General features: G+C 37.1%; 1 protein-coding gene across 13 annotated transcripts in view; it reads right to left on the minus strand.

Annotated features, from left to right (window-relative positions):
- LOC139964060 (sushi, von Willebrand factor type A, EGF and pentraxin domain-containing protein 1-like) overlaps positions 1 to 12,050 on the minus strand; it is a 495,975-nt gene that overhangs the window by 462,799 nt on the left and 21,126 nt on the right. For 12 of the 13 annotated variants that reach the window (XM_071965388.1, XM_071965391.1, XM_071965390.1 and 9 more), the window contains exons 6-7: positions 9,855 to 10,034; positions 44 to 220 (exon numbers count right to left, since the gene is read on the minus strand). In XM_071965388.1, the coding sequence (XP_071821489.1) occupies positions 44 to 220; positions 9,855 to 10,034 (357 nt within the window). Of the gene's footprint in view, positions 1 to 43; positions 221 to 1,323; positions 1,514 to 5,730; positions 5,871 to 9,854; positions 10,035 to 12,050 lie in introns of those variants that run through there. The other variant, XM_071965399.1, reaches the window with a different exon arrangement.

A 12,050-nucleotide genomic window follows, 5' to 3' on the forward strand; every position in this document is an offset into this window, starting at 1 on the left:
AGTAAAGTGTGCCTTAACCTGCTAATTATGCACTGACATTTACCTTCAGTACAAACAGGAACGTTTGTCGACCAAACGCCAGCATTACATATTGATTCAACAACTCGTAGGTGCTGGTGGTAACCTTCCTCACATGTGAATATACGTTCTGAGCCGTGCTCCGGGCGCGATGGTCTATATTCCACTCGGCCATGTTGTAACCCTTCTTCTGGGCATGCAACTGTGAGAGAGGCATACGCCAGTATATGCTAATGTCAGATCGCTTAAAACATCATGTAACCAATTTAACATAAACATCAAGTTTGATATCGTAATAATTTACTACATGCAATGCCTTCACCAATGTTGCCAAACGGGAAACTAATTTCTATCATGGTAGACTCTTGTGATTCAACCTAGCACAGAAAGACTGCAAATGTTTACGTTATTAAAAGAAACCGCAAACACAGTATTTTCTTTCCTTAGTGGTATGTATGCTTATGATAACACGTAGTACAATTGTTTCGATAGTGAACATATGTTGTTAAGGGTAAAAGTAGGTTCTACAAATGATAGTTTATAGGAACGTGTTCGAATAGCAGTGATTTTATGTTGTTTCTGGACTGAAAAATTGCTCCAGGGTTTCCCGGGGAAATATAATGAGGATTGGTTGTAGCAATAACTGTATTCTTAATGTATTGACTTATAAACCGGTTCGAGTCTCTCCCAGATTAATGTATGTCGTCCAGTTACAGAGTTGTTGACAATTAACAACTCATAATCATGGACGCTAAATATGAATGTAAGAGACTGACTTCGGTCAGCTTGCGGCTTTGATAAGCCAATGAGGCTTCTTTGCGAGTTCCTGCTTTTAGGAGGATCTAATATACATACATACATAAACGACTTGTCTATTTGAATGTTAACGTTTGTCTCTACTACATCTAATCGTATAAAAGATCTCAGTGAAACACATTAATGTTACTCCCCCTTTTATGTTTATGTGACATGAATCAAAGATGATCAAATAAATAACATTTTGCCAAACATCCACATGTATGGATTTCATTTAGACTTAGGGTTCGTTCAGAACTCACATCAAATACTTTATTAATTGCCACGATTAACTTCATCTTAACTTTAAATTTTGATCAAAGGAATTTTTGAAGTCAGTGTTTTTGTAGGATTTGCTGTTGGATTCACTGTTATTTTTTTTTTTTTAAATTTTGATCTTACACTGACTATAAATTGTGGTCACTGTAACAATATTATAATGAACCATTCTTTAACTGTAAATTGTTTACTTCAAATTGCTTCAATCACAAAATGCACTAATCCACACACTTTTGTTACAAAACAGTCTGTTTCCTCGCCAAGATCCCCGTTGGCAAATTTTCTCTCCTGTATTTTTCGTATCCATGCGGACATTCTAAAGCGGCGATTGTACCGGACGATTTAAAATAACGATCTTGAGCATGAGGGCGATACCTAAGATCCCATCCTTTCCCGTCGAGTTCATTCTCGCTACATGGATCTGATGATTAAAGTACAGCAAATGGATATCGCTTGTACTCTGGACGTATGAATAAAACCCAAAGAAACTATATGTTGCTATTGGAAGGTAAATACGACTGAATATATGTAGGCCTAACATGTTATACTCAATGTCTATAGACTATAGTTATTAGCTTAAACCAATTACATATGGTACTAGTCAGTTTGACCTTCCTTTTATCTGTTTCCAGATATGTGTAAAAGCATAAACTAATTTACGCCTGTTAGGTCAGGCAACATAAACTAATACCCAATTTAAAATAGGTATTTTGTTCATTGTGGACATACCTTAGACCAATTTCAATAATAACACTGGCTTTCAACGAGGTCACCATGGCCATGTATATGTATTGATGTTGGCCTGTCACAATTAACTATCAAAGGAGAATTCAATAATGATGTAAACGGTCGCAAATTGACACTTTGTTTAATACTGCTTCATCTGCCTTAGGAAGAGGGGACATCCCCCCCCCCCCTCACACACACACACACACACACACATACCTCTACCTCTTTCATTCAGCTGGATACTTTAAAAAAAATGTTAACGGTTTCATCGAAATATTGAGTAGGAAAGTTGAAATGTTTAATGCCGAACTGATCCAATGTTATTCTACACAACAAAAATTCGTCTGTCCTTATCTACATTCCGCTCTAAACATCGTTTTTTGTAATACACATATATATTAATATATGTCGAGAGACTTCTTCCGCGAAAGCTACACTCCTCCAACAACATCACACAAGGTGAGCTAGCTGCCCTGAGGACACTCAAGAACAATCGTGACCGCATTATGAAGTCAGCAGACAAAGGTGGTGCTACAGTGGTCTGGAGATGTGACGAATATGTAGCCGAGGCTGAGCGACAGTTGTCTGATCCTCCTTCTTGTGTTCAACTCGACAGTGACCCTACTGCTACCTACCAAAAAACGGCCACTGCCGAAGAAAAATCACTTATTCAGACAAAGGTTCTTCCTGCTACAGCCAGCAATTTAATACACCCTGGCCCTCGAATTCCTAACTTTTATATGCTTGCCAAAATCCGCAAGGACAACAAACCCGGTCGGCTAATCGTATCCAGTCACAGCTGTCCTACGTTCTTCATTTCAGAATTCATTAACGGGGTCCTTAACCCTATCGTCAAAACGTTACCAACTTTTTTTTCAGGACACACCGCACTTCTTACGCATCATCAACGATTTCAAGTTTGACCGTGAAGCTACCAACCATTTTCTCTTCACATTGGATGTGAGCAGCCTCTATACTTCTATACCACATGATTTCGCTCTCAGTTCACTGCGCCATTACCTCGACCAACGCGGTAATCCCTCCATACCCACCACCATTTTATTAAGGCTCACGGAGATGGTCCTAACCACCAACGCCTTCCACTTCAATGGACACTATTACCGGCAACTCACAGGTGTATCTATGGGTACCAAGCTGGGTCCATCGGTAGCGTGCCTCACCATGGGACTATTCGAGGAGCGTGTGTTATCTAGTTTCCGTGGCACCGTACTTTATCATCGCTATATCGATGATATCGTGGGAGTATCAGTTTTTTCGAGAGTTCACCTTGAAAATTTTATTGATTTTGTTAGTAATTTCCATCCTTGCTTGAAATTCATACATACTATTTCCGAGTCTTCGGTGACCTTCCTGGACATGGAACTCTCTATCGAGCATAGCAACATCGTTTCTAATATTCACTTCAAACCAACGGACTCACACAGCTACTTGCTATATTCATCCAGCCATTCCCCAAGTTGCATTAACTCAATTCCTTCATCTCAACTGTTGAGAGCAAAACGAATCTGCTCCAAGGTTTCGGATTTCGACAACGCATCTTCTATGTTTAATGGTTTCTTCCGATCTCGGGGATACCCTCCCTCAGTTATAATTACCGCCAATCAACGCATTAACCTCATCAGCCGAGAATCGACTCTGGAACCCACCAACGCCGTCACTAACACCGATCGCATTCCCCTCACACTTCCTTTCCATCCCTTATTACAACACATTCGCCACACCGTGTACAGGAACTTCAAAACCCTCACACGTGACCCTACCACCGAGGACGTTTTCACTGAGATGCCTATTACAGCGTATAAGCGACTGAACAACCTGGCGGATCATTTGATGACGGCATCGCATCCTCAGCCCACCCTTGTCGACACTCCCGGCAACTACCCTTGTAACCGCAGTAGACGCAATACCTGCAAGTATGTTATTTATAATACTGTGCTTCGTATCACTGGCCATAAAAACTCTTTTATAATTAGACATCATTTTCATGTACTTCTATTTCAATGTGATTTATATTATAATATGTAAACGTTGCAAATTACTTTACATAGGTGAAACTTAACGAAGACTGGCAGATCGAATTACTGAACATTTACGCCTCATCAAATCCAAGTTTTCTGGTTACCCTGTTGCCTCTCACTTCAATTCACCCTCCCTCTGTAAGATCACTGACTTTTCCATTACGTGTGCTCTGTCCCCCAGAGGCACTGATATCGATCGATCGTTTTCACGGAGATGCCTATTACAGCGTATAAGCGACTGAACAACCTGGCGGATCATTTGATGAGGGCATCACATCCTCAGCCCACCCTTGTCGACACTCCCGGCAACTACCCTTGTAATCGCAGTAGATGCAATACCTGCAAGTATGTTATTTATAATACTGTGCTTCGTATCACTGGCCATAAAAACTCTTTTATAATTAGACATCATTTTCATGTACTTCTATTTCAATGTGATTTATATTATAATATGTAAACGTTGCAAATTACTTTACATAGGTGAAACTTAACGAAGACTGGCAGATCGAATTACTGACATTTACGCCTCATCAAATCCAAGTTTTCTGGTTACCCTGTTGCCTCTCACTTCAATTCACCCTCCCTCTGTAAGATCACTGACTTTTCCGTTACGTGTGCTCTGTCCCCCGGAGGCACTGATATCGATCGACTAAAATACGAGAATAGACTTATTTCGAACTTAGCACCTTATCCCCTTATGGTTTAAACTCCAAATTCGATTTGTTGTAAGTCCTTTACTCTGCTACTTTTCGCTTCTTTCATGTGTGTGCATTGGACCATTTTATCTTTCTTCGCTCGCTGTTTACAGTTTCAGTAGTGTTTCTGCTCACTTTGTTAAAGGGTTTGTACCCGAAACGTCGTGTTTCTTTTCTTTATTAGCAATTTTTTCCACTATATTAATATAACTTTTTATCGCTGCTATCCCAGTCATTGTAGGTCACTTACGCTGAATTAGATTATAATAAGAACTTGTGCATGAGGCCACAAAATGTTTGTCGTAGATATATGTCTCTTCAACAACTAATCAAAATTCAGCTATCGTAGATAAGATTTTGCGAGCATGGTTACTGCATTTTGAAATTTCAAGTTAAATTCAAGTTCCTTTGTTATTCATAACCTGATGAGAGCAAAAAAGATCTGTTAAAATTGCGCTTCTGTCGATATCACACCAACGTTGTGTCTAAAATTGTTTATATCATTATATATATATCATTATATACATATCATATTACGGCCCTTAGTTATCTGACGCACCTCGTCGCTTCCTACTCAACACAACGTCGTCTCCGCTCGTCGTCCGAAACCCTTCTAAGTCGTCCTCGCAGGTGCAACACTAGATTCTACGGAGACAGATGTTACAGCGCTGCAGCTCCCGAAGTCTGGAACAATTTGCCTAGGGACCTTCGTGAAGCAACTCATCTAAACAGTTTTAAGAAAGATTTGAAAACTTACCTTTTTAGCTGTCTTTAACTCTCACAGTATTTGCTTCTTTTTATATGGTTACTAGTTTGCTTTTTAGCCTGATTTATTTTTGTAGGTTACTATAGTCTTAACATCTTAGCTGTTTTTATCTGTATATTGTATTTCGTATCTTTTTGAGTTTGCATCTTTTGGTTTCTTAGCCTGGTTTATCTGTTTATGACTTTCTTTTTACTGTACAGCGCTTCGAGATTTTTGGGAGGCGCTATATAAGTAGTATTTATTATTATTATTATTGTATTTTCATGTTTTAAAAATAACTATAGTCGAAGCGTAGGCCCATGCTTTCCAAACTTTTCTTAGGAAAAGCACATGTTTGCAGTTTAAAATAAAGCCGTTTGTGTATGCTGATTAGTTGGTAGCTTTCAATCCATTTTGGGTGTGTTCTTACCTTCGACACATTCAGGAAGCTCTCTCGTCCACTGTCCGGCGTCACAGGTAGATGCACCGTTCCTCGTAATGTAAAACCGTCATCGCAAATGTAAGATCGGTCTGTACCATGTTCAACACGATCGCTTGAGTATTCTACCCGACCATTATTCAAATTCTCACCTTCACAAGGAACTAATGAAATTAAAGAATGAAAAATGCGAAGGATATTTCTTCGTTTCTGTTGAAATTTACATGGAGCCTGGAGTATTCTGATCAATAAGCCAGAAATCGTGAGGTAAAATAGTAACATTTAAGGCTCACAACTTTGTTAACAACAACATAGCTGCATTCAGTTAATTGAATTTTTAAATTCGCCAATTTGTCAGTTCTTCAGTCCGTCAATCCGTTAATTCGTCAACTCGTCAACTCGTCAACTCGCCAACTCGTCAATTCGTCAATTCGTCAATTCGTCAATTCGTCAATTCATCAATTCATCATTTCATCATTTCATCGAATTTATTTTCTTAATCGGATGTCTGTTTTTCACACATATTTAAGTAGGAATAAAAGAAACTGCTTGTGCAAATTGCTGTGTATCTGTTGTACATAATAAAGATTGATCAAGATATATTCTCGCTAATCAATCGGCGATAATGTGATATTGCTTGCACTTTTATTGAGTCTGATTTTCTTTAATTTGTTAAGTTATACGTTAAAAACAAGACATCACTTACTCTTTCTACAGAATGGTCGCTGCCCATCCCAACTTCCAAGTAGACACGTCTGTTTTACATCTGTGGCATATCCATACTGTAGACAGTTGAAGGTGGCAATAGTTCCACCTAACCGGTATCCGGAGCCTGGTTCCGATTCAGGTGTGTTGTATACAGCTTCCCAGTATCCAAAGTCAATTGATGATTCACTACAGGGCTCTTAAATATAAAATGATTATATTTTCATTCTCAAAAAGGTGGAGTAGAAAAAATAGATGTCTCTATGCTGGTTTTTATTTAAAAGTTTGATATATAATACATAAATAATTTTCCTGTTCTCTATTTTAACATGTCAGTAATTCTGCAACCATTTTAAGTGGCATCATACTCGATTGTTGGATCTGTATAGTTGTTAATATAAATCAAATATCTAATAATTCGCAAGATATGTGCTCAGTTTGTTACAAAACATATAAAAAATGGATAAAAAATGACTGAATCTTCTGGATAATTACTCAATATTATCCAAGCTCTAAATGTTCATGTTTGCTGTGAGATGTTTTAAAGAAACGTCACAAAAATTCAATTCAAACATCAATATATGTATCTGTGTGTACTTTTGGTCGCGTGGTGTCTTTTGAAAGTTTCTTAATTCATAAGATGACAACATAATTGCATATGGTTTATGCTTTGACATCTTCAAGCATATTTAATATTACTGAGTACAGAACATTCAACCTGAAATACAATATTTATAACATTAGGATTTTATAAAGTATTTGAAAGTCAGTTTCTTCGTTGGCTTTTGTGTCACGTTTAGCTTGCATACACATACCTTCAATACACCTTGGTGGTTCATTAGTCCAAATTCCTAAATCACATGAACTTGAGCTATGGTGGCTTTTGTAGTAACCATTATTGCACGTGAACGTTGCGGTGGTATTTTGTTCCAGTGTTAGGATTATACGTGCATTTAGTGTATACCTTACTCGCCCGTTCTGTATGGCAATCGGTGGGCACAGAACTGGTACGAATGAAACAAAAAAATTACGGTACAAATAAAATTGATATTATCTCAATTAGGAATATTAATAAAACGCATTGCTTTACAATTCGGAAAGGAAGGTATGTCTCCCTTGAATACATCGTAGCAAGGACCAAACAAGATATAAATATTAGCTCTAATAAAGGGTAAAATGAGTTATGAGCTATAATGGTCTATAAATAAATAGTACATTCTGTGCGGCTATAGAAAGTCTACAACTCGTTCTCACTGCCAGCCTATACTGAACAGACATTTATTTGGTTATAATTCAGATTTTTTTCACATTGATAACGCAGTTGATAAAGTTCAGTACAATATTATATTTTAATTAAGTTCTTTCTTACTCTTCTCGCATGTAGGCGTTGGAGAAGACCACGATTGGCCGCGAAGTCTTCCGCTTGATCGACAGGTTGATTGACCTGGAGCGCCTTGTGGTATTCTATACCCTCTCCTACAGGTGAATGACCGAATTGTTCTTACTGGTTTGTATCTGATGTTAGTACATGGTATACCATCAGGATGACTGAAATTCACTGAAATACCAGCGTCTTGAGTGACTTGGATTAAACAAACGACTAAAAGAGAGATCAAAGGAATACTGTTTACTAAATCATTGAAAACGAGATGTGAAATCAAACTTATTACTTCATGAGAAGTTTGATATGTAAACTCTCTATTCTTATGAATAACTAAAAAATAACTTATGAATTAACTAAGAAAGAAACCAGATTTATATGATAGTGCGAAAGATGTTAGTGATTGTTCGGAAAAAAATGTTGAGAGAAGAGCGTGAAAAGTAACGAAGTCTCTTATCTACGGTGAAATGACACTAAAATCCTCCATACGAAGGAAGTAGGTTTTTGCTGATATGATTTGCTGATAAGTTCTACCTGATTGAAACAGATTAAAACATCATTCGGTACTTTCTGATAGTAATATGCCCAATTGAAAACGTTGTTTTGCATCTCTGTTGAGAAAAAATAGATTGGACATAAAGATAATACGTGAATGTATAGATACCTGCCTGGATCAGGTTTATACGCACATACATATTATTCTGTATAATTAGGCTAATCACAGAATGTTAAGCTCTGTTATTCTCGTAGTGTACTTACGAAGACAGAGCGTTTGTGGAGGTGGCATCCATTCCCCATCTATACATCTTAATGGTGATATCTGGCATTTAAAATATCCGTTGTTACATGTGTATGTTAGACCATATCCATCGGATTTAGTGTCACCATCTCTAACATTGCCCAACCATCGACCATAGTATGGACGAGTGGGCACAACGCAAGTAGCTGTAATTAAAAACAATAACATTCAAATGCGACAAATGCATTCAAATGCGACCACCCCACCCCCCCCCCCTCCTTGAGCATATGTTGTGTTTATGATATCGCTAGTAATTGCAAAATAGAAAATGCTTCGATGCAACTTACAAGGCCTGGGAAGTGCCATTTCCAGCGATCGGGGATACATTTTCGGCCAAAATTTTCATGTACGCTAAGCGCCAACTCAAAGTGGCGCTACGCTTAGATAGTTTGCTTACAAGCTTCGCCCCTCCTTTGGCAAATTTCTCGCTAGGCGCGTGTAGGCAATGGCTAATATTAACATTCAAATATTATGACAGAAGTGTTTCATAACATATCCGTCCCGTCTTATTCACTATGCAGATGATTAAGGCTGAAAGTTGTTTCAATAACATATTCATCAAGATGCACAAAATGTTCCGACGAAAATTGAAACTAGACCCAGCTTTCGTCATGAAACGTGTTTAACGTTAAATGTTTACTTCAAGAAAGTAAACAAGAACGGATTTACAAGCTTTGTGGTTACAATGACAATAATATTTCATGCTGTCGTATTAAACAATCCACTGGACAACGTGTGACGTAATTAATTAATACACCAAATAGGGTTCTATATTTGTCTAAACATTCCATGTAACAACAATGTGCATTTTCCATCCAGATGTCTCTACTTGGACGAAAATGTTCGTGTTTCTCCACCAAGTAGATTTAGAAAGCATACAGTATCTCAAAAAGAACATTATCGATGATCCCAAATTGTTTCTCACTATTCAACAAAGTTATATTAAAATATCCAGCACTTCATGCGACGGTGTAAAGGTAAAAAATATCAAGATAGCTTTACAAATTCTTTTTATAAACCCAATTTATACAAACTATACCCTTAAATTTTCATTAAAGTGGTAAAACAACAATAAAATGTATAAATATATATGTCCAATATACATTGGCCAGTTCTTAAACCTAATAAATATAAGGATTTCCATTGCAGCATGTATATGTCTAAGAAACGTCAATAGCTCTAATGATATTGCAATGCCATGTGTGCACTATGTGTTTTAAAGAATATCACCAACGCAAATCGGAGGGATGTTAGACCATTGTTCATTCGAGTTACATGTTATCTCGTTGGGGCCTTTTAACTCAAATTCATTTCCACAGTAGAAACGCATGGTACCCTGATAAGGATATTCGGGTAAGGATTGATCGGAGCGAACATTCGATCGTACGTCTGGAGCTGGACACCTTATTTCTATACAACAGAACAAGAAATGTTAATTAGTTGTTTTTTCTCTCTCTCTTTTAAACTTCGTGCTTTGACCAGTTCGCCAGTAACGTATTCGCTTTGTCTGGTTGAACACTAATTGTACCTTATACTTTACACTAACAACGGAAGTATGGCTTACTATGACGTAGACACATATGAGAAGAAAGTCTAGATATGTAAGTTACATAACAGTTTATTGGGTTTGGCTATTAACAATAAATACCGTTTGCAGTTGCCATGTGCGATAACAGGGAATATGCGAGGATAGCCGTTTCCGTTTCCTCTCTGTAAGTGTTTATTGTATCAACTTTTAAGTTAACAGGTCGATGAGCACCGCAAACTGACATGAATGTCTGACGGTGTTTCTTCGTTAAAATAGGTAAATGTTAAAAAGTAGAATACATCCAATAAAGAGCACAAATCAAGCCACTACACTACTAACTGATAAATTAGCTAAATAGAATCACCGTCTGCCATTTAACAGCCAGAAAGTAAAGGCAACCCCTTTCTATTCGCCGCCTCTACTATTAACAATTTATTGTTTCATTCACTCTAGCTGTCCATACCATTAACAATAGATGGTTTCATGCAGTATAGCTGTCCCTAGTATTAACAAGAGATTGTTTCATGCAGTATAGCTGCCCCTACTATTAACAATAGGTTGTTTCATATAGTGTAACTGTACCTACTATTAACAATAGATGGTTTCATGCAGTATAACTGTCCCTACTATTAAAAAGAGATGCTTTATACAGTGTAACTGTCTGTACTATTAACAAGCGATGGTTTCATACAGTATAGCTGTACCTACCATCAACAATAGATTGGATGCAGTATAGCTGCTGTCCATACCATCAACACAATTTGGTTTCATGCACTTCAGCTGTGCTTTAACCATTTGATTGTTTCACACAGTAGAGCTGTTTCTACCATTCCTATCATTAACAATAGTTTCATGTAGTATAAATTGCAAGGCAATGGAAGAAACATTAAAGTAACAACAACAGTCAGTGCCTCATTGATGTAAAATATTTTCACGGTGGTGGTTAGTAAACGTACAGTAAGTTTATAACAATGCTTATTGTCCTATACAGTCAAAGTTCTTGTTATGAGAATAAACCTTTTATTACGCACTTCTTAAAATTTCATGATTTTACCCCAGCAACGAAAAACGTTCCCAACTTGACCGTTTACTAACCTTTCCCTAAAGTGAAAATTTGTAAATCATTTGCAATTCCAGAAACAGTTTCATGTTACAGTAGCTTCATAATATAAGCGCAATTGTTATATTTATTTGTTCAATTGAAAAAATAAACATAATGTTTTGGATCTTCAAGATCTTTGTATTTAGTACTTGTTGTGTTTGTATTTAAAAAAGTATTAGTATTAGAGAGGCAACGCAACTTGAAATGCATTACATTCTATTAAATACACTGCTGGAAATAGGTATGGAAACTGCGCCAATACTGTGAAAAATGTACTTAATAGGTAACTAATAAAATTACCGACAATCTTCAAAAGCGTGACCAAAATACGTAAAACATGGTTAATCATGCTCTTAGACGTTACAATGGCTAGGTATTTAAAACAATAGGGAAGGCAATGATGATGCATTTTTTAGACATTTAATACATAAATTTTATCTAAAATTAGCTGCAAACGCTTTTCTTTTATTTTGCCTTTTTGTGTGGCAGAAATGAGACTAAAGTCGTTCTCACAAAGCTTCCAAAGATATTTTACGGTTTTGCATGTGAAAAAAAGGACTACTTTAAGGCCCCAAATTAATTTGAAAAAAATGTGTTGAGACCATTCATAATACACTTGTTATCAATATAAGTTGTATTTTGATAGCACGTAGTTTGACCGAGGCTCAACATTTTAAGTGATCGACTTAGTATAAAACACTACCAGGCACACCAGTAAGTGGGTTCCTTAGTTGCATCACAAGCCAGTAGAATTTTATATGATCTGGAACTCTCATTCCACAGTAGGGTAACGCAC

This window comes from Apostichopus japonicus, chromosome 22, assembly GCF_037975245.1.
Source record: "Apostichopus japonicus isolate 1M-3 chromosome 22, ASM3797524v1, whole genome shotgun sequence".
Lineage (NCBI taxonomy): Eukaryota > Metazoa > Echinodermata > Holothuroidea > Aspidochirotida > Stichopodidae > Apostichopus > Apostichopus japonicus.